We start from the raw sequence: 22,190 nt of genomic DNA, 5'->3' as shown, positions 1-22,190 counted from the left end.
TTGGATTACTAAAAGAAGTGGAAATTGATTTCAAACTACCTGTGGAAGTATTCAGTGATAGCAAAGCTGCAATGCAAATTGCAGCTAATCATGTTTATCACGAAAGGACAAAGCACATCGAGATTGACTGTCACTTCATTAGAGAAAAAATCATGCAAGGGCTAATCAAAACAACATACATATCTACTGAAGAACAGCCTGCAGATATTTTAACTAAGGGTCTCAATAAGATGCAGCATGAATATCTTTCTTCCAAGCTAGGTGTTCTCAATGTGTTTTCAGTTCCTAGCTTGGGGGAGTGCAGAGAAAGATATAACATAGCCAAAGGAGAAAGGGCAGTTATGTAATTTCTTAGTGTTAGTTAATTAGTTATTAACTACTAATCCTAGCTGTTAGAGTTAGTTAGAATATAGTATAATTACTTTGTATAAATATACTCCTTCACTGTACAGATGAATTAAGTGGAATAGAATCATTTCCTTCTCTCCTTACACGCCCCTATCTATCACTATGTTTCTCTCTTCTTTCTCTTCTTCTATCTTCTTCAAACTGGGCAAGAACCCATTGATTAGTTTAGATTTTGTCGGGTTAATAGGGTTTTCGAGTTTTTTTGTTAGATTGATAATATTTCAATCTTACTTTGTTAAAGTTATAAATAAAGCTTTGACAAATAAATATTTATTTAGTAAAAACTGATAAATATATAATTTATTAAAATATTAAATATTTTTAGTAACACCTTATAATTATTTTTTTGGTTGTCCAACAATAATGTTTGGCTAAGTAGGCCTAGTGTTGCATTTAAGAAATAAAGGGGTTAATTCGTCATTTCAGTAGGCATTGCTCCAAACGTCAGATGACCGAAGCCAAACTCTTTTTCTCTCTCTCTATCTCTCTAGACTTGATTTGTTGTTTTTCAACTCTCCGGTAAGTCCTGACTAAACTGAAAACACTAAGCAGCAGCTTATAATTCAGGCCGCCGCATAATTGTATAACAGAGAACTGTAAGGAATGTGTATTGAAGAAAAAAGTGTTATCAAGTGAATGATTATTTTAAAAAAGGAGAAATGGGAGCATTATGCGGCGGCGGCGGCCTCTCACGCGACATATTGGATCGTTTCTCCGACCGTTGTCTCCACTTCTTCCCGTGTCTTTCCGATCCCGGTAACTATTCTTTCGTTTTTACTGTTTCAATTCATCTATTTTCATTTATTTACATTTAGGAGTTTTTAACCCTGAATTATTAACTTTTGCTTGTTTAATTGTAGCTCGGAGATCGACTTTTTGCTTGAGAATAGCGTTGGTGATACTGCACTTGATCTATGTGGCCGTTATATTTGTCTTTGGCGAAGATTTGATTCACAAAACTAAACAAGAGCCATGGTAATTGCTCTCTCTTTGCTTCTTGAAAACAAAGTATGAGTCTTTTTTCAGAATTAGGAGCTAACTTATGAAGGAGTTGATTTATATGAGAGAAATACCAATAATACAGTGAAAAAATGAGTCTTTTTTCCGGAATTAGCAGCTAACTTATGAAGGAATTGATTTGATTGAGGGCAAATACCAATAATATAGTGCAAAAATTGGGTCTTTATTCACCTAATAATGTGCTCTCACTTTACTTCATTGTTTGATTCATCTAATTCATTAGCAGCTAACTTATGAAGGAATTGATTGTCATGATACAGTGCATTGAACAAATGAAATTGAGTCTTTTTGCTTGCTACTTACTTTTTAGACTAATTTAAAAAGAATGACCTCTTTCTATATTTGGATAATCTGACCAAAAAAGGAAACAGAAACAGATATATCCTATTTATATAAGTCTCTGGTTCAAAAGGAAAATGATGGAATCGAATAAAATGGCCCTATCTTGACCATTCTTAATGATTTTTTAGAGATTTAACTTTTATTTAGGTGTTTTTACTAAAATCACTGAGACCCTCTTCCTTGCTTTCAAGGTACACAATTATATATTTGCTGCTGTTTGCTGCTACACTAGCTCAATACTTCATCACCTCTGGTTCTTCTCCTGGGTAATTTCATGCACACTTCTACCTTTTGATTTACTATCCATTTATTAGTCTTTACTAGCTTCAGTGCTACTTCACTGAAGGGCCGGTAAAGTTGCATTTGTGTGCTCAGTTAAAATTTCTGTTGAACTTGTAGCTACGTTCTTGATGCCATGAGAGTTGTCAATGAGGCAGATATGTCGCGTAATAGGGCATCAATGACCTCAAAGTAAGAGAATTTCCTTTCTGGTTCATTACATGGAAAGTAAATTATTAGTTCTCCTGGTATCTTTGAAATATTCAGTGTAAATATGTAGAGAGTTCTGCAGGCTTATCTAATTGCTACTATTTTCTGCCTATTGTGATGTAAAATTATCAAGCAAAGACAACCCGCTTCAAGCAAAAATGGATGTAGTTGTTACAATCGACAGGAACCAGTTAGGAAGGAATCTCCTAGGCCGTGGTACGATGGCTTGGACAAAGCTGGTTATGGATATGTATCCTAGTGGAACATCTCTTAGGTAAGGATAACTTGAATAACACCATGTTTATGCTTTTCTTGTTATCTCTAAAGCAGCTGCTCGTTTACTATATTGCAGCCTCTACCATAGCACTATTTGGTTCATCTTACATTGTGGTTCGATTTAACTTAAATTATTTTTGAACCAAGGATATCAAGGTTTGATTCAATCATTTGAATTCTACTTTTATTATATTTCATGACACTTGTTGGACTGGGAGGATATAGGGGACAATTTATGGTGATGGAAAAGTTGTTATAACACATTATCCATTTCAACAGTGTGATGCTTATATAACTATGAGATCTGGAAGAAAAATGTTAATAGTTTTAGATATAGAAGGCATCTCAGCATCATAAGATACCCCCAATTGGCTAACTGTATATTCCAATGAAGTGGCTAACTGTGGTGTGCAGTAGCTTTTTATATGAAGGAGAAGCTGTAACTACCCTGTATGATTTCCTAAGAATGTTGAGAAATGCCTAATCTTTCATTCAATAACAAAGGACAACATTTTAAATGACCCAATAATAACACATCTCAGGAGAATCTTTCATGATATTTTTTTTTATATATTATCAAAAAAAATATCATGAAACTTTCTGCTGAGATGTGTTATTATTGAGATGTGTTATTATTGGGTCATTTAAAGCCATAACTAATAGACATGTAATACAAGTGCCTGCAGTGTCAAGTTTGGTCATTTCCCCTTCAAAATACTAGTATAAACTTTGGTGTGAAACTAGATGAATTTATTAGGAAGCTGGTGTACATAATCTGTCATTAGTTCTGGTCATGAGTTTATGTCAAATAACGCGTCCTTGCTTGTTCATCATTTCTGGAAGTAGTTAGAGATTCATTGTAGATACTGAGTGCTTAGCTTGTGGAAGATGTTGGCATAAGTTTCTCCTCTGTAAATTCTCTTGGTTGTCCTAGATAATGAGTTTAGCTCTTCTTGTGGTTTAAGGTAAACTTGGACTCTGATAGTGATTAAGTCAGTTGCTGGGGAAATATTTTACCTTGTGAATTTTGCCCCCAACCTTTGGTCTAGTGGTAAGAGCGCAACACGCGATGTGTGGGTTAAGTGCATGACATGGATTTGAACCCTGCTTCCGACAAAAGCCTGGTAGTTGTGGAGAAGGGTAGAGGAGCAGACCCATTATCCACCAAGTTTTCAATCTTGCACCATTAGTCCTTGGGGATTTCTCAGTTATAAAAAGAAAAAATACGAATGTTAGACTAGTTTTTTCTTTCCTAATGTTCCCTTTTGCACCACCTTTGGATAGAATTATGACTCCATGTTGGTTGTGTAGTTATAGATTGTAAGATTCAATTAGCAAAAGCATCAGTTTCCCGTACTAACTAATGTTTGTTCTCTTTTCCAGAAGTGTGACTTGCACTTACTGTGATGTTGTGCAGGTAGGACCTCCCCCTTTCTTTGTCTTTATTTTTCTGCAAAGTAAGTGTTTTGGTACTTTTGGTAATCCTTAATGATAATAGGAGTATTTTTGGATTACCAAATAAGTGACGTGATCTGGAAGCATACTACTGACTACCTAGGTGGTTTAGAAGGAAATGAGGCAATCTTGTGACATTAACATGGTGCTAACATATATTTCTGTTGTAAACATTCATCTTATATTTCCAAGATATTCTATTATACTATTTACTCTCTTTGAAGCTCCTTGTATTTCCCAGGTTATGATCGTTGCATCCTTGATATGTTTATTCTTATGAGATAAACCAAACTATTAGTTGCTCCCTCTCCCTCTCTCCCTCTCTAAATATACATTACATACATATATATATGGGCTTTTTGCTAACATACTACATGAAGGTAGTATGTTAGCATTTTACCAATTTTTGTTTTACCCAAAATACCCCTATTAACACACTAGCAACAAATGAGCTAATGGGCCTTTTCGTCTTTTGGGTCATCAAATTGTCTTCTTCCTTTACACATGACGTTTCTCTAAGGAAAAAGGATCGAATTTTAATTTCCTTTGCTGCAAGCTCTCTCTTTACGGATTTCAACCCATTTCCTTAGCTTCAATTTCCTTCGTGATGGATAAATTGTGTCTTTAAGCTGAAATTCTTCCCGCCATTAAACAACTATTCTTTCAACTTAAGAGCATATATTTCTTGGCAAATCTAACTTTGAAATAATCTTTAATTCCTCCACAAGAAGCTCCATTGACACTAGATCCAAAAACTAAACCCACCTTCAGAAGAAAAAAAATTAACGTAATGTTACCCACCTTCAGAAGAAAAAAAATTAACGTAATGTTTTTTATTAAAAAAAAAAGATCTGCATTATCTCGCCAATAGACAAGTTGCAAAATATGCAAGATATGCTCTTTAAAGTAAAAGAGGCCATTGATTACATGTGTAACTCCATTGATGGTGTAATGTGCTTCTTCTTCCTAGGACTGCCCCGAAATATCTAAAACAAAATGCAAGAGAAGAAATGAGGTTTGATGAAATTAATCAGGATATCAAAATTGATAAGACAATTTTTAGTTATTCGAGAGTAGGACATGGTATCTATATTGAAGATGAATCTGGATTCTGGAATGACAGAGAGGGTGGGGAAGAAGAGAACGAGGAGAAAGAGTGAGGGAGAGACTCAAAGAGGGCCGGGACTTCTTCATATCGTTGTTGAACATATCTTTTTTCGTAAACCATGTCTAGACTCTAGAGCTTTTGCTCCTTTTTTTCCCTTTTTTCGCTAACCCCTTGTCAAAGAGGAGAAGGATTTACCTTTTTTTTCTCTCTAATCGATCTAGCTCCTTCTTGTACAATCATCTGATGAAGGTCTCATCAAATAGCTCTTCCACTTCCAGTGCTCACATAGTAACAAACCCTTACTAATTTTGGGGGGGGGGGGGGGGTTGATGCTGTTGTCTGCGTGTGTTAAAAAGTTATTGGTGAGCACCTGTACATAAGCAATGCCCTAAACTTGTGGACATGTTTTCATATCTAGTTCTTTTTCTTTAGCTTTTGCAATATCTGATTTCCTCTGTTAAACCCTTTTCCTTGAGATGAGGCTGAGTGCAGATATATTCTTCAATTGTTTCAATTGGTTTATGATCTTTTGATTTATGATTTATAGGTCAGCTGTTGTACTTATCCTAATATTAGCACTCCTACTTATCCAATATACTTTATGGTTATCTTAGTAATTTTGTGGAAAGTTACTGATGTCAGGAGATCAATTTCTATAATGGGACTTATCCAGTGACTATTTGTCTTGTTAAGTGCCTAGAACTTTTAATTCCACTAATCTACATTTGTGCAGTTATGTTTAACAGATTTTGATTTTTACGCTGCTTGATTTGCAGCCTCCACGAGCTAAACATTGTCATGATTGTGACAAATGTGTTCTACAGTTTGATCATCACTGTGTTTGGCTTGGCACATGCATAGGACAGGGTAATCATTGCCGTTTTTGGTGAGCATCCATGCTACTAAGTTGATACACCAACAGTGTTTGTATCTTGCTCGCAGTTCGGTAAACTAATCTTGCAATTTTGATTGAAATTGTTTGTTTGTACCTGCGAAAAAAATATTAAAAAAAAACATAAAACTTGTACTGTTGATGTCATTTCCAGAAATGATACTAACATAGTTATCTTGCTAAGCAATGAATTTAAAGTATCATTCGAGGTTCTTGCTTTCATGAAGAGGCTTCAATTTTAGCTTGAATTGGTGGGACATATCCCTGTCAGAAGAGTTCATCAGTTCAAGACACCTATAAGAGGATGTTGGTTCATTTTAAAGATTGTTGTAAGAATATGTTGAACTGGTTTTGTGGGCTTGGAAGATATATGTACTTTGATTTGTCTAATTCATTATTATATGTTCTGTGGAAGTGACATGATCATGGTTCTAGTATTAAGACCACAATGAGAGACACTAGTAGGGGACTTGTAATATTGTACTTTCTCGTAATTATATGTATTTTTCTTCATCTATAAACACGCACGGAGCATGTGAGGATGCTTGATTTTCCTGAACTTTCAACTGGTAATAACTGCTTATATTACATGTCGGGACGCATATGCACTGCATGTTATTTCTTTAATTTTAGAGTTTTAAGCAAATCGTCTCGGCTAGTTTATTTACTTGCCTGATATAACAGGTGGTACATTTGTGGAGAAACAGCCTTATCCCTTTGGACTGGCACGTTATATATTCAATTCTTGAAGTCTGACATATCAAAGCCTTGGTATGAACTTTTCATGATGCTTTATCTTTTAAGAGCTTTTCTGGTTAGCCTCTGGTTCTTGCCCTTAAACATGTTTCTCCTCTGCTCCTTTAATGATATCTTGCTTCCCTGAAGTACATAAAGATGGATGTTGGTTTGGGAGCATCAGGAGAACTTGAGAAGGATAATATGTTTCATTGTCCCCCAACCAAAAAAACTAGGGGAACCCTGTGAACTTGTTAGTTTTCCTACCCAAATTGAAAGATGCCAACTCATAAAATTCATTTGCTTTAGCTGAAGCTAAAAACTGTCGACTATTGTATATTCTTCCTAAATCAAAAGCTTCAGTTGGTGAAATGTAAACATGCGCATATTGGAATATTTGACTTGTTGTTTGAAATATCTTATCCTCTTCTGAGAAGTAAGAAGCTTGAAGAAGGCACTACTTTGGTTGTATAAGGTTGCAAAAACCAATTTCAAGAGACAAAATAACTATGGGAAACAGTAGTTAAAGAAGGGGCCTGGATCCTCATGAAAGCTCAAGCTGATGTGTCAAGATGGTGTGGACATGATTATTGTTTTTATCTCTATTTACATGTGTTTGTTGAATGCACACACATACCACCATAAAAAGACTAGCCTTGTTGTGAAACTTATATCCTGCTTTCATCTTTAATTGAATCTGAAGTCAAATGCTATAATTGCTTCATTGCAGGTGGTTATATGCAATTATGATCATGCTGCTAGTTACTCTGTTTTTCTGCCTCATCTTTCTTCTCCTCCTCTTACTTTTCCATAGGTAAGATTTCTCTTTACTGGAATATGGACTCTTTGTTTAGCATTGCCTGGCATATAATTGCGTATTTTTTGAAGTTTTTTAGATTTTAAGTTCTTAAAATTATGTGTGTTAGTCCCCTTTAAAAAAAAGGGTTATATGGGATTCTGGAATCTGGAACCCTCTGTTTGGCTTGCAGGGTTTATAATTATGGGAAAGGATGTAATGATTTCTTTAAGATAATCTATATCTCGTGTAAAGAAAAGATGGAATAGGAAGCCTGGTTACCGCCTTTCAGTCTTGTGAGGGAGGTAGAAACATATTTACACTAAGCTACTCAAACTTTAGAATTTGCGAGTAAAATCTGGCTTGGTTAGGTTGCTAGCCTAATAAGATGGGAAATATGAAGATTTTCTGAAGTTTATCTTCAGAAAATTGAAAATGAAATCTACCACATTTTAAAGTGAACTAAATTGACATGTTAAGTTTGGTCAGCCGACATATTTGTGCTTATATTATTCCCGCAGATATTTGTTTTTCTCCTTTAGCCAAAGTGACTGAACTTATGTTTCTTAAACCAGCTACCTAATTTTGACAAATCAGACCACTTATGAGCTTGTGAGACGACGGCGCATCCAATATCTGAGGTTGGTTATTTCCCTTAAATTCTTGTGTGATTCTATTTACTGGGTAGAGGCAGGTATATCTCCGTTTTTCCTTTGAGCTAGTACTCTGACAATGCTAGTTACAGATATGGTCAACATCTTTGAGTGATTTAATTTAATTTATATAACAAAAGCAAATGGAGGCATGTATTCTCATCAGGAATTTGTCTTGTCCTTGAGCCTTAATTTTGAACTTGCATTGATTTGCAGTAACATTCCTGAAAGAGTCTATCCATTTAGTAAAGGAGCATGCAGAAATTTGTACGAGTTCTGTTGTGTCCAAAGTAGCAAATATAGGATGGAACCGCTTCCAACAGCACAAGAACTTGAAGATAAGCTGAGACCGTATACATGCTCGGATATCTTTTCCTCTCGATGTTGCTGTTAATCACTTCTGTTGTATCCTATTTAAGCTTTCCCTAGATTGTACACTTGTGAAAATTTACAATAGCCATTTGATTGTATTATCGATTTTTTTACATTATGGAGATATCCAATTCAGGCATTTCTATGTGATTTCAGTATATTTTCCTATTTTTGGGCGGCATTGGTTTTGCTTATTTGATGTATACTTTCAAATGATGGATTGTTCTTGCTTTGTTTTCGGTTAAGTTTGGAGTGCAAGGTATTCTCATCCTCTTTGTGGTTACATTTTGCCGTAGGCTAACTTGCAGAAGTGTTCAAAGTACTACAGCTGTGAAGTTGCTATCTTTACTCGTTTTCCTAGTCTGCAATTGAGAGTTGGACATCTCGTGCTTGCTGCCAGTCCCAGTACCATGCCATAGGCTGACTTGCGCAGGTTGAACTAGGACTGCAATTATTGAGATGAATAAGTGATAAACCTAGCCATTTATGTTATTTGAGAGGCTAAACAGGAGCTGATACGCATTATTTCACCCATTATCATTTCCAGGCAAATCTGTTTGGGCAAAGGAGCGATCACTTGATCTTGCCATAAGCAAGGTGGTGCAGAATCGATAACAGGGTAGGAACCAAGGTCCAAATTTCCAGCAAAACAACCAACGCCAACTTTGAGTACAATGCTAAAAGGCAGTGAAAAGTTTGCCATAAACAAAAGATATTCTAGCTTTCAAAGTTGCGGCTCTCCTTTCTACAGGCCATTCCTTGATCCCCTGAAAACTAAATGAAAATTCGTGAATCTAAGCTTTTCTGTAAATTAAGTCTCTTTTTATCCACCTCTATTCGTACACAGGGCAACATCTTTTATTTCAATCGTTTTCACTGAAAGTTTAAGTCAATCAAGAAAAGATTTTGCCCCTTGAATCACTAGTTCGCCGTGATTGAATGAAAACCCGAGGAGAGTGTCTATACTCAAAAGTAAAATGAAGAGTTTGATTTAAAGGGAAAACATAAAAGTAATATGCTATCCAGCATCATGCTATCACAGCATGACGAAAGCTCATGACTATGAGATAAATGTCTATATTGTGGCTTGCAAAAAGGCGAGGCGAGATAATTAGTGGAACAGATTATTACCAATTGTAAATGCTATGCAAAATTGGGTTTCTCATAAAACTAGCTATTTCTTATACCGACCTACTTCAAGCCGAGGAGAAAAACTCAGAGGGAAACAGCTGACCTAAGGACGAAAGAATTGGTTTACTAAAATTATACCTTGCATTGTGAATTGAGACATGTACAGATGATTCTTAAAGGAAGCAAGATCACTTTCCACTACTCTTCCACTTTTTGATGGGGAAGAGGGTGAGTTTTTTCCGAGGGGGGTCTGTGGGTCGTAACACTGAAATAGCAGTTTCATGTCCATTCTTATACTCCTTGTCACCTGTCAAAGGTTTTAGCTCAAAGGTTCCCTTTGTAAAACCTCTAGCAACCTGGTCAATCACACCTTGCAGATATCAGCAAATACAGAACAAAACTGCTATTTAATTATGAAAATGAACAAAATGTTTGAGCATACCTTTAGAAGAAGCCACACTTTTAGAGAACTACTCAAGATTGCTAGCCTTGTCCTCTTTCCTGAAGTCAAAAAGTTAGACATGTACTGATCAACCCTGAGAATAAATCTGGGCCAAGACTTGGGGTTTTCAGGGTCTGCCTTCTGATCCATTGTGGACTGATCAACACAAGAAACATAGAAAACAAGAATTAATTTTTGGCAAATCCGGTTATTATGTTGAATCATGCTAAATTAGGAGTATGCAAAAAGAAAATTAACAAAGAAAAAGAAGGAACAATGGAGACAAAGTGGTAAAAATGGATAAACTGGTTAATGAACTACATGATTTTGGATCGAGCTTTTGCAACTTACAAGATAATAACGAGAGGAAAACCCAAGAACATAACCTTGAAAAGGTATTTCTAAGTTTTTAGTTTACTTACTAGCAGCCGGCAAATTTCACGTTCAATCTTAGAGTATGCAGTCTCTAAAGCTTCCACTCTCCCCGTCCCATGACAGCATGCACATGGTTCACTGATCATGAATGTCACACTAGGTCGAACCTGTCAGGTAGAAGATGTAGTCACCCAACCATGATTAAGATAAGACAATTGAGCTAGTGTAATTATGACTTTCAATAGTTCACTTATCAAATTCAATAGTTCGCTTCTTTGATAAAATTACAAAGAACTTTAGAGCGAAATAACATACTCTTTTCCTTGTAATCTCCATAAGCCCATGTCTGGACAATTCAGACACCTTAACTGTTGATCGATCTCTCTCGACAGTCTTCTTGACCTCCTCGTAGACCAATCTCTTATTTGCTGAAGACGAAATAAAAGGAAACAAGACTTTCAAACAATTGCGTAACATATGGTCATGCATGTATACATGCTTTGTGAGCACATCAGTACCAAATAAAGCAAATAAAGAGGACTACATCTTCATAACGTGTTGTTGACTTCAAGCTATCATGAAAAATGATATGGTATGAGCTTAGTATCATATACAGTTTTGGGAGAAGCAATGTAGGCTGGGGCTGATCATGCAACTTTCAGTCTGATTATGTGCCAGTTTTAGCTGGTGAACTATAGGTGTCATGTAATACAAGTAATGTCGTACAGTTACCAAGCATTCAACAAAGATATCTTCAATTTCGGATATTGCATAGAAGACAATATTATAACTTTTCACGTCTCCCTCTTTTCTTTCTTATTTTCAGTTGCAATTACGATATTATTGCATGCGAGAAAAATAAGTCTAGCCTAACAGAACCACAAAAATTTTGTGCATCAATACCACTTAAAGAAAAAAAGAATACACCAACAGAGAGAGAGAGAGAGAGAGAGAGAGAGAGAGAGAGAGAGAGAGAGAGAGAGAGAGAGAGAGAGAGAGAGAGAGAGAGGAGAGAGAGAGAGAGAGAGAGAGAGAGAGAGAGGGAGCTGTTTACTTACAATCATCCAACATATCTATGAAATCCACCACAATAATGCCACCAATATCTCTCAGCCTTATTTCCCTAGCAATCTGAGAATAATTTCAGTATATCCTCAATAACCACATTTATCATATGATGAATTAAACATTGGAATCTGTCTTAAGAATAAACATAACAAATAGAAAGAAAACCATAGTAACCTTATGTTGCAATACATTTCAGTAACTAGCTTGGAGCCTCGAATAAAAGGTTCATATCTAACCAGAGACACCTTAATGAAGCTACAAATGCAGTAAGCAAACAAACATGAAGCAATATCTCTAACAAAGATGTATCAGTTCCAAAGTGAATAATATCGACTCTCCAGAGAAAGAGACATCAATAAAATTTCTTGAATTAGAATGATGAATACTAGCTTATGGTCAAAGCAAAAACGAGCATATAACATCTCATTTGTATTGGTTTATGGGTTTCTTCCTTTTCCTTTCCCTTTCTTTTCACAAGTTTCTTAAAATTTGAATCAAATTAACGTGACTTAGATAGCACCAGTGGAAAAGCAACCAGAGGTTGCCGTGAAGGCTTTGGCCAAGCAGTAAGAGTGCAGAGCGTGATGTGTGGGTTAGGCACATGTCACGAGTTAGAATATTGTCATAGACAAAAGCCTGGTATTCAATAGGAGAAGTGTAGAGGGCAGACCCATTATCCACCGGTTTCAAACTGTGCGACACCGGTCCTCGGGGATTTCTCGGTTATCCAAAAAAATGAAAACCAGATGTTTAGCAATAAAAGTGACATGCTATGTCCTTCAATATTCCCAAACCAATAGAAGAATCAAAATGATATTGCAAATGGTCTCTCTGTAGTTTCCGTTATTAAACAAAGTTAGTTTTCCATAATAGATCATTTATGGGTCGTTTGGTATGTGGACTAAATTATGCCGGTATTATAGTCCTGGGATCATAATCTCTAGACTAATTTATCCCACTTGGGAGGTGTGATAAAATAATACCAAGTTTGATGGTATAAAGTGGGATAAGATGGGATATCCAGGATTAAGTATAAGACTAGGTTTATACCGTGTTTGGTTGACGGTATAATTTTATCCCGAGATAAATTTATACCATCAACCAAACATGGTATAAATTTAGTACCACACTTTACCCCATCTTATCCCACCTTATCCCGCTTACCAAACGACCCCTTACAGAATTTTCTTCTGTTCTGTACCCTAATAAGTTACTAATAAGAGACAAATGACTACTTGAATCAGGCGCCTTATGTACCACAGGATAAAAAGAGAAGCAATATAGCATGCCCGAATTTATAGAAAAGGATCTTCTAAGCATATAGCTCTAACAGAAAGATCGAAGTATCTTTACATCAAACACTAAGCATCTCCTAATTTACAGAAAAGGGTTTTCTAAGCATCTCCCGATTTATTTTCCAACTACCCAAATGCATCTGGTAACCAGCTTTCTCAGGTGCAGAAAATCAATGCTCTAGGAATATAATACGTAATCATAACAAAATACAGGTCTACATACTTGTCTGGCAGCTGCAAGGTTAACATTTAGAATAGCTATCTCTTGTGAAGTCCCTTGACCAAGCACACAATGCCCACCATTTACATCGATGGAGACTAAAGCCTCTGTCTGTTCAATCACTAGATAACCTCCGTTATCAAGGGGAACCCTGCAGATTTTACAAATTAAAGGGTTAAAGAGAAACATCATTTTAACAGGAAAATATGTTGATTCACCAAAAAAGTTAAAATAACCTCATAAAAGAATGTAAAGCTAAAAGAAAGTACTAGGAAAAAAACTAAATAATTTCCACCTTTTGCTGAGAATGTTGTCTATTTCTTCCTCAATCTTGTATTCATCAAACAGCGGAGTTCTTTTGCCGTACAACTCAACTCTTTCACAAAGATTAGGTGCAATTTCTTGAAGATAGTTTGTAACCTGAACAGAGCCCAGTTATACATATATACATATATATATATATATATACATACATATATATATATATTAGAGCACAATAAAATTCAACAGTTCCCTAACAATTGCTAGCCCACAGGCTTCAATAAAAGGCATTGATCCAAATTTATTAAGTATGAGAACATGATCTGAAGTTGTCTTAAACCCCACCCTAATGAAAAAGAGGAGTAAGGAAAACCAACTGATTTGAAGTCTATCTATCATGTATATTGTCCTCACTATCTTTATATGTCAGCATGACATTTCTTTCGGATATAAATTGAATAAACTGCTATATCTGACTACAGTTTGCTTTTTCTTCTAATGTCACCTTCAAACTTCAAAGTTAGAGAATGCCTTGATTAAACCAGAGAGCTAATACTGAAACAAGCTAAATGGTGCATGCCAAAATCGTCCAAGACCTGATACATTGTTGGAATAGAAGAGGACCAAAAAACGGCGACAAAAAGTTGCCGAACACTATACCAGCGACTGTACTGTGGACTGTATGGAAGGAAAGAAATACTTTGAAAGGTAAAAAGGAAAATAGTTGTAACTTAAAGCACGGATCACGTTTTAGCATAAAAATGAAAGTTAATTTCTGCAGCTCTTTTCACAAGTAGCTAATGTACTGAGATGCATACTGCAGATTGTTGTACTACTCATCCATTGCAAACTCTGGGTGCTATTCTTTTATAAAATATTCATTACATTTTCAACAAAAAAAAAACTAAGAAAAAATACTGAAACAATCTAGCTTTACTTCTTAAATAGTTTATTCACTGAGGTCTTACTAATCCAAAATAATCTCATTCACCACCAGTATTTGCAAATCCTTATTTCCAAAAACCACTCAGCATTGGAAATGAAAATTATCAAAACCGCTTCCATGCTCACATATAACAAACTATCTCAAAGGAACATAAAACACCAAGCAAGACATGCAATTGCGTTTATTGGTCAAAAACCTTTTCACTTCCACTGCCTGATAAATGGCTAAGTCCATACCTCATGATATGTCCTTGGAGAATCAACCACCAAACTCTTCACCTGAACATCAAGGCCAGCATAAGAAAGCATAACATGTATTCGTGCTAATTTAAGGAAGGCCAGCCCTAACCAGAAGTTCCATCAAAAAATAAACTGAACAATCCATGAAGGGAAGAACCAAGATTGAGCAGACCTGATCGCTAAAATAATCCTGAACAACAGAGAGTGTTTGACCCATTGCCTGGTGAAGCATAACGGGAACTGCTCCATCAACACCTTCATCTGCGGCAAGAGCTGCTGACTTTGCATGCTCAATTATACTTTTCCAAGTTGAAAGCAAGCCTTCCAAATCCTTCTGCAATTCAGTTAATGAATGACCGGCTGCAACTGTCCTTACCGTAAGACCAAATCCTTGAGGCTGCAAAGTTTTTGCAATGACTCTTAAACGTGTGCGCTCAACACCAGCGATCTTCTTTGAAATACCTATTGTGTTGCCGCGAGGAGCTAAAACCTGGGAAGAGGAGAACCAATTAGATTGGGGCTTCTAAAAATGGACTTTCAGCTGTGAGAGACAGAATCATGAAACATGTAATACCCAGAATCTGCTCCTTAATTTTGGATAAGCAGTCAGTGTCGGGCCCTTCGTGCCCAATCCTTCTTTAACAACTTGAGCAATTATTTTAGTGCCTTTCCGGACTTTGACCCACTTGCTTTCATCTCTTTGTGAAACTTTATTACCATTCACAGTATGCTCAATAGTTGGATTCTGCGATTGGTACCCAATCCCACTGGATTCTTCCAGATATTTCTCTGAATGAGATTCAAGCCCATGCTCAGTTAGACTACCATTACAATTTTCTACAAGGACTTCTGAAATATTACAAGTGTCACCCCTTTCATGCTCCCCAAACTCATTGTCCATGTATTCCATGGAATCGTCCTCTATATCAGCATCTTCAATCTCATCTCTGTCCACTTCTTCTAAAGTGGATTCATTTCCAGGAAAACCTTGATTCTCTTCAAGCATGTCAACCACAGTACCATTAATTATTCTTCCCCTTGAATCATGACAAAATGGGGGGAAAATAAACGGTTCTCTGTTGGGCTTCATATCCATAAAGGAGGGTCTTGAAGTGCCAATATTTACAAATGCACCACCCATGTGTGGAACTAACTTTGTAACTACTCCTAGATATACACTATCGCACTGCACATTATTTTTCACCGGTTCCAGCAACAGTTCAACCAGTTTCTCATTTTCCAAAACAGCAATTCTTTGCACAGTACATACCGAAGAATTAATCAGAATAATTGTTGTAACTGAGTCTTCCTTGGAAATTGCATCATTTTGATCAACAGGCAACAACTTCTCAGGTATTTGTTCATGTTGATTGCTAGATGAAGGTTGAGCTAATTGTTCAAGCTGATTGCTAAATGAAGGTTGAGCTTCATCCTCTTTATCTGACTGTTCAACTTTACAGTCGTCAGGAGCCGTCCCAGCATCAAAACTAGGAGAAGAGGTACATGCTTGAAGTAACCAGGGCTCCTCCACATAGGCATATGTTTCATACGAGGTTCCTGATGAAGCATCATTAGCATTTACCTCATACTTGGACCAGAAATTCTCACTAAGTGTAGACTGATTTAAGCATCTTGATTCTAAATTTTCACAGTCAAGACCCTTAACTATCTTGTCATCGCAAATGAAATCAACAGGAGCATCTGACTCTGCCAAATGATGAAGAAGCAAGGAAGATTCGCATAGCCATGGCTCCTCAACGGTCTGACCTTCGGTTGAAAAACTTTTGCCACAATCTGAAGCTGTATCAATTTCATCTTTGAAAAAACTATCCTCGTCTATAAAATCAATCAAGACCTGCTTTAGGATGGAAGAATTGTTGTTCAAGCATTTCGCAGTACCATTCCCATCTGCCAAATCACTCGAAGCATTTAATATCTAAACAAAATAATTACATAAATCAGAGAGATTACACACGAGTATAACTCATCCACAAAAGAAATCATAGTATAACATAAGTAATACCACTAGCACGAGCTGGAATGAACAGACGGATAGGAATAGATCTCTCCACTATCCAGGATCCAAATATGCTTCCCAAAGGCCTCCTTGTACGAGATTTAATCCACAAGTCCCTCGAAAAAACTTTTCCTTTTTGTTTAGAAGGTACCAACACAGACACATCGTGCGTAGCTTTGCATAAAGCAGCAGACGAAGTCAACATATCTCCCTTTATAGAACAGTTGCATCTCAGATTTCCCGAATGCGGTATCTGCTAAGACCCACAAGAGCTTAGTCACACTAGATGATGAACAAAACTCAGTATCTGGTACATTCTCAAAGCATTCAGAGTACCAGAATGGCGAAGGCAATATCTGTGAGATAAGGGTAACTACCCTTATATAGAGAGTGATCTAGCTTTCCTCGTAAGGTGTTTATTTTTTTACCTGCCAACCTCAACTTGTGGAAGATAGAGTACTTTAAGATTTCAGAAAAACATATTTACTCGTCAAGAAAAAACTCGTTAGAGAAAATATTCTCAAGAGGAGGTGCAACAGCGTGAAGAAAGTGTTTTTAGAGTTAAATGAGGGAACTTTTTGCCAGATTAATCAGGTCAATTAGGTATAAGAATATCAAGACATAACAAGGAATTTATGAAAAAGGGTTCTTGCTAATTGGCGAGGCAGAACTCTATACTTTTTTAATATGGAAAAAAAAAAACTGAAACAAGAGACGTAATTATTGTCCTCTGTGAGTGTTTGACTGTAAAATTTCGTTTATGGGGTAAAATTGCTCTCGTTACTTGTTATCTAATCAATCATATACATTCTTCTCGTTTGAACTTTGTCAAGAAACGTAAGTGCGCCATGAATGGACTAATGGCTATGCTTTCATGATTTTGCTGTCAGGAACTAATATTTAAATGACAGAAGTGGAGCGAAATTCTTCTAAATAAACGAAATGCAAAAGCTTCAATTAAAGTGTCCGATCACAATTGCACTCCTACCGTCACTCCCCCTTCCGCCACACCACCCGGCGGCCAGCCCACATAAAAATGGAGAAACCCCAGAAAACAAAATGATAAAGAAGGAAGAGAAAGATTGCATAAGCATTCATTCAGTAGCATAAACACAGAAAAATTGAGCTATTTTAATCGTCCCAAACACTTTTTTAAGTATTGAAAGCTGATAGAGGAGAACTGGATAAGAAATGAATATAGGAAACAGCAAATAGATAGAGAGAAGATAAAAGAAATATAACCTGGATAAAAGCTAAGCTACTGTTCAGCAATAAAGAAGCTGCGCTGTTTATCTAGTACCTCGGACAGCAAGGAGAACGGCCAACTCTGCTTCTTCAAAGATAAGGAGCGACTAGCGGGTCCTTCCCATTTCCCTTGGGTTTTTTCACTTTCTTTTCCATTTTTCTTTTTCTACTTAAATAAAGAAAATAATATACAATAAAAGGGTAAATTGCAAAGAAGAACACCCTAGTCTATTGAGATTGTAATTACCTTATCTCTAGTTTTTTTTTTCTCCTCATTTTTTCGCGAGAATTAGAAATGACCACCTTATTTTTTTCTCGTGATCAGTCAAACTTAATAGCTCTCCTTCTTTATTAAATTTGGTTCGACATATTTGTGCTGATTTTCTTATCAATGATTATATTGTCATTTGTCCCTTTGAAGGAAAATATCCAAAAAAAAGAATCAAACTGGTAGGTATATACAATAGGAAAATGTGTTCATATTCTAATGAAGATCATCTTCACAATCCGTCGTTCTTGCTTTATTAACGAAAAAACAAGTATAACTGTTGTTTCTTTTCTTTGTTTTGAAAGGTAATGCTTCCTAACAATTACAAATGTCAAGAAAGAATTTCCAAAAATCTGATAATCCGTTCTCTTAGCAAGACAAGGAACGTTGACAGTTATGTTTTCTCAATCGATCGAAGATTTTAATTAAGAAAAATAAGATATGTTGTCCTATAAAAATTTAGAATGACTATTATATTATATGTATTATAGATTTCATTTGTAACATAAAATTTAAACACGAGATGCTAATGCAATCATAAATATACCAAGGGTAGTTGGTACTTCTAGTTGTATAAAATTGATACACCAAAATTTGTATAAAATTGACACAAAGGAACTAGTTTTACTCCATGCAATGATTGCTACATACTATATAATGAACCATTTAACATATAACTTGGTTTCTGTACTGTATTATCCTATATATTGACTGGCACAAAATGTATCTGATCCCATGAGTCCTGATAATCTATGTCCGAAAGTTCCGGGAATTGAGAGACTCAAAGCGAGCAGCAAGTGTGTCGTAGTCAGGCAATTTGGGATGAACCCGAGGTACTTGAGGTGCAGGCCGGTTGGGGGCTCGGTTGGAACCTGTTGTGGCATCTTCAGTTTCTATCTCTTCATCCCCATCTGATTCATCAAACTTGATACCGGAATGTGAGGACGGAACATTATAGCTGTGCCTTCTATAGAACTTTCCACCATTAGCATCAGTAGGTGGGCTGTGTTGATATGCATTGCCACTCGGCGGATCTTCCATCTCAATTTCCTCATCACAATCTGAATCATCATCATACTTCACATTGGAATTTGAGGATGGAACATTATAGCTATGTCTCCTACAGAACTTCTGTGATCTTTTCATCTCAGTATTTTCAGGATTCCTCATGTTCTTACTCCAATGATCATCAAACAGATCAACTATAGACTGAGAAGTTGGTGCCCCATCATTTCGAGAGAACTTGGGGACAGGAGCACCAGAAACATAAGGAATATTGTCAACAGTTGCATTATTCATAGAGTGATGACGACCAGTAGATGCTTTTGCATCTTTACTGGCCAAATATGCAGCTGCTTCAGCAGCCGCAATAGCTTGCTTGGCAGATTCAGCAGCTGCTTTAGCCGCTGATGCTGGGTCGTCAAATTTGGTGACTTTCGATTCTCCATCATCTGAAGCCCTGTAGTAGTTTCAGGAGATGGATTCTGACATCAGCCAAGTCAAAGATTTTGTTTGAAGGAACAAAAGCAAAATCATTGTTTTTTTGCAGAAAGGGGGAATAACAAATCCAAATTTCCATCAGTTGAATGAATACCTCGGAAGGTCATTAGGCTCAGCAGGTTGCTTTGAATTCCTCGGAAGGTTATTAGGCTCAGCAGGTTGCTTTGGGGTTGGCTTCAGGGGCAAGCTAGTGGCACTTACAAAGCTGTCGGGTCCGTCCTGATCAAAGAGAATAGAGATTAGTTAGACAGTCATCGAGCATGTTTGGCACCATAGACAGATTTAGATGGATTTTGAGAGTGAGAGACACACTATACGCTCTTCTGGTGGCTTGAGAAGCTCCACCTCTGATTCTGCAGTGTCCCAATCGACCTGGTATTCCTTGGCTATTTCCTTCATGATTTTAAGTTTAACTTCACCACTTGGAGTCTTCACAGAGAGCTTCTCAATGAGCTGGAACAACAATTTCCCACTTCTTTTAGGCCCTCCAAGTACACAAGTAATAGATATATTTATTAATGGTAAAGAAATCCATGAGTTTTTAAGAGAAGAAATATGACTACCGTTCGGTTTACACCAGCATTGGGTCGCAGATCAGTGGCTGCAGAAACAAAATCTTTACCATATTTCTTCTCAAAAACATCTTTAATTCTCATCAATTCCGGAATATCTGAGCACCGAGGGGCTGCAAAAATCAAACTTGATATTCCCTCTTTCAGATCAGCTGGACATTCCCTGCAACAGGCAGATCAATAGAAAGCAAGGGTATCTGTGAGCTGTCCTGTAATCTTAACAAAAAAAAAATTGTTAAAAAGGAAGTGTACAGCTTGAGACACCTTACTTTTGTTTTGCAATAATAGGAAGTCTAGCCACAATAAGTTCACAGAAGAGCTCGAGAAACTCATTTGCTTGCAATATGTTTTGTTCTCTTATCACATGTTCAACCTACAAAAGTGAAGAATGTGAATATTCTTCCCAAATGATTAGCACAAAGAGTCGATATATGGATAAAAACCTCTTTAAAAGGATCATAAGCAAAAGAAATAAGAAAATTCTAGTTTAAATTGAAGAAAGAAGATTTCATACTAAAATCAGATGTTGGATATCAAAACAAAAGTAGAGGTATCCTCATATTACATTGTATGATGGGTCTGTTTAAGCGACTTCAAGATCATCCAACAGAGAATAAAGTAAAATTAGAATTTGGAAAGGCTTTGCATTAAATAAAAGAGCTCTTTACTATCACATTGATTAGTATACAAAACAGAAAGTACTGATAGCAGAGGTACCCTGGTCTGAGATATTAGTAATACCAACATGTCATGTATAGCAGGAGATGGTAAAACTGGGAGGAGGAAGGGAACTTCAGTAGGTCAATCCCATGGTAAAAATTAATAAATTGTAGCAAAATCCTATAGTTTTAAAGTAAACAAAAGTGTTACTGAATGAGAAAGAGCATAAACACAGTCAAGCTAATTCAACACGATTACTTAATTGCATTCTCCAAGTTTGGTCAGAAGCATAAAAAAGGTCATTAAAAATAAGTCATCTGCTATAAAGAAATATCTCTGTAGAAACCCTATAATATTTTTAAAAAGCAAAACCTATGTCTTAAGCTAAATGATCCACAAGGGTTTCATTACTAATTCTAAGCAGTAACAATACAGCTTACCACGAGACATGATATAGCAAATCCCCCATTCAATTACTCAAAAAAATTGCCAAATAGAGCTAATTTCCAGGTTACATACACATCATTGGATCAATCAATCAACTACGCATCAACCCCATTTCAGAATTCAGAGGTTATATAAGAACATGAAGAAAGAAAAGAATTCAGAAAAAGGAAAGATTACCCGAATACGAGCAGTGGCATCCTGACGGGACTCAAGAAGCATAGCAATGTCTCTCCTCATTTGCCGTACAACCACTTCCCTCTTGTTCCTCAGCAATTTAATCCTCGCCACCGCCATCTTCGCCATTGTCTTGCTGCATACACACAGAAGAACAGTAACAAAGTTACAGTAAATTTGAAATCTTTTTTCCAAGAAATAAAGTTTAGGGGGCATAGGGAAATTCACCATTTAGAGGAATTGAATGTTCTGCAGAAGAGAGATAGACCCATTTTCACGGCCTTCTTGCAGTGCTTGGTGGCTGCACTTGCTGCTGTCATTGCTTCCTAAAAAAGAGAGTAAAGCAAGTTGTGAGAAGAGTGTAAATGGTGGGATGGTAGTGAAGAAGAGACGGACAGAGTTGTATGTGTAACGGTCGTCTGGGCTGTAAAGAAAATATGATGAGTATCAAAATAATGAGAATGGACGACGTGGCAATTTCAGAGGGACCCGGCGAGGAGCGACGACCGACATTAGACAAAAGAGCCGTTATTTTATTGACGATTTGGCATTTTGTTTCATCGTTTCTAGGGCTCTTATTGTGCGCCTTCGAGGATCCGATGTTTGATTCAAGGTTGGAATTTTTTTTCTCACATATTTAAAAAAACGATAATACCCTCCCGGTAAGGAAAAAGTTACGTACATCTTGTCCTCTCCAAACACTATTTATGAAAAATTACTGGGAGTTGTTATTATTGTTATTATATATATAAAAAAAGATAATATTATTCGCTTTAATTCTATT

At 36.5% G+C, this 22,190-nt stretch overlaps 3 protein-coding genes across 3 annotated transcripts; 1 reads left to right on the top strand and 2 right to left on the bottom strand.

The window, feature by feature from the left end:
- The first annotated feature begins 835 nt into the window (after positions 1 to 835).
- LOC107793059 (protein S-acyltransferase 10) lies at positions 836 to 8,714 on the top strand. The gene is made up of 11 exons (XM_016615338.2): positions 836 to 1,164; positions 1,269 to 1,383; positions 1,962 to 2,036; positions 2,170 to 2,241; positions 2,393 to 2,533; positions 3,919 to 3,952; positions 5,875 to 5,984; positions 6,675 to 6,761; positions 7,456 to 7,539; positions 8,097 to 8,162; positions 8,391 to 8,714. Exons 1-11 carry the CDS (start codon positions 1,068 to 1,070, stop codon positions 8,566 to 8,568), a joined length of 1,059 nt encoding a protein of 352 aa, XP_016470824.1. The 5' UTR covers positions 836 to 1,067; the 3' UTR covers positions 8,569 to 8,714.
- An 817-nt stretch (positions 8,715 to 9,531) lies between these two features.
- Positions 9,532 to 18,091, bottom strand: LOC107793058 (ribonuclease E/G-like protein, chloroplastic). The gene is made up of 12 exons (XM_075235187.1): positions 17,783 to 18,091; positions 16,547 to 16,793; positions 15,098 to 16,431; positions 14,696 to 15,013; positions 14,521 to 14,562; positions 13,373 to 13,497; positions 13,081 to 13,228; positions 11,553 to 11,625; positions 10,810 to 10,922; positions 10,542 to 10,661; positions 10,120 to 10,275; positions 9,532 to 10,033 (listed from the first exon to the last, which is right to left on the bottom strand). The coding sequence occupies exons 2-12, from the start codon at positions 16,743 to 16,745 to the stop codon at positions 9,866 to 9,868; spliced, it is 2,796 nt and encodes a 931-aa protein (XP_075091288.1). The 5' UTR covers positions 16,746 to 16,793; positions 17,783 to 18,091; the 3' UTR covers positions 9,532 to 9,865.
- A 494-nt stretch (positions 18,092 to 18,585) lies between these two features.
- Positions 18,586 to 21,843, bottom strand: LOC107828576 (uncharacterized). Its single transcript, XM_016655918.2, has 7 exons — positions 21,635 to 21,843; positions 21,410 to 21,542; positions 20,395 to 20,498; positions 20,117 to 20,288; positions 19,866 to 20,006; positions 19,648 to 19,772; positions 18,586 to 19,512 (listed from the first exon to the last, which is right to left on the bottom strand). Exons 1-7 carry the CDS (start codon positions 21,724 to 21,726, stop codon positions 18,804 to 18,806), a joined length of 1,476 nt encoding a protein of 491 aa, XP_016511404.1. The 5' UTR covers positions 21,727 to 21,843; the 3' UTR covers positions 18,586 to 18,803.
- Positions 21,844 to 22,190: the final 347 nt, after the last annotated feature.

This window comes from Nicotiana tabacum, chromosome 17 (assembly GCF_000715075.1).
Source record: "Nicotiana tabacum cultivar K326 chromosome 17, ASM71507v2, whole genome shotgun sequence".
Classification (NCBI taxonomy): Eukaryota; Viridiplantae; Streptophyta; class Magnoliopsida; order Solanales; family Solanaceae; genus Nicotiana; species Nicotiana tabacum.
Note: the sequence above shows the minus strand (reverse complement) of the source record. Positions and strands in the feature narration are given on the sequence as shown.

Coding starts and splice junctions, on each gene's coding strand:
- LOC107793059 (XM_016615338.2), top strand. CDS start 1,068: ATGGGAGCATTATGCGGCGGCGGCGGCCTCTCACGCGACATATTGGAT. Junction 2,534..3,918: donor CCTAGTGGAACATCTCTTAG/GTAAGGATAACT, acceptor TCTCTTTTCCAG/AAGTGTGACTTGCACTTACT. Junction 5,985..6,674: donor GGTAATCATTGCCGTTTTTG/GTGAGCATCCAT, acceptor CTGATATAACAG/GTGGTACATTTGTGGAGAAA.
- LOC107793058 (XM_075235187.1), bottom strand. CDS start 16,745: ATGTTGACTTCGTCTGCTGCTTTATGCAAAGCTACGCACGATGTGTCT. Junction 14,563..14,695: donor AGGATTATTTTAGCGATCAG/GTCTGCTCAATC, acceptor CTTGATGTTCAG/GTGAAGAGTTTGGTGGTTGA. Junction 10,662..10,809: donor TGGAGATTACAAGGAAAAGA/GTATGTTATTTC, acceptor TCTACCTGACAG/GTTCGACCTAGTGTGACATT.
- LOC107828576 (XM_016655918.2), bottom strand. CDS start 21,726: ATGACAGCAGCAAGTGCAGCCACCAAGCACTGCAAGAAGGCCGTGAAA. Junction 21,543..21,634: donor ACATTCAATTCCTCTAAATG/GTGAATTTCCCT, acceptor GTGTGTATGCAG/CAAGACAATGGCGAAGATGG. Junction 19,513..19,647: donor GAGCCTAATGACCTTCCGAG/GTATTCATTCAA, acceptor AAACTACTACAG/GGCTTCAGATGATGGAGAAT.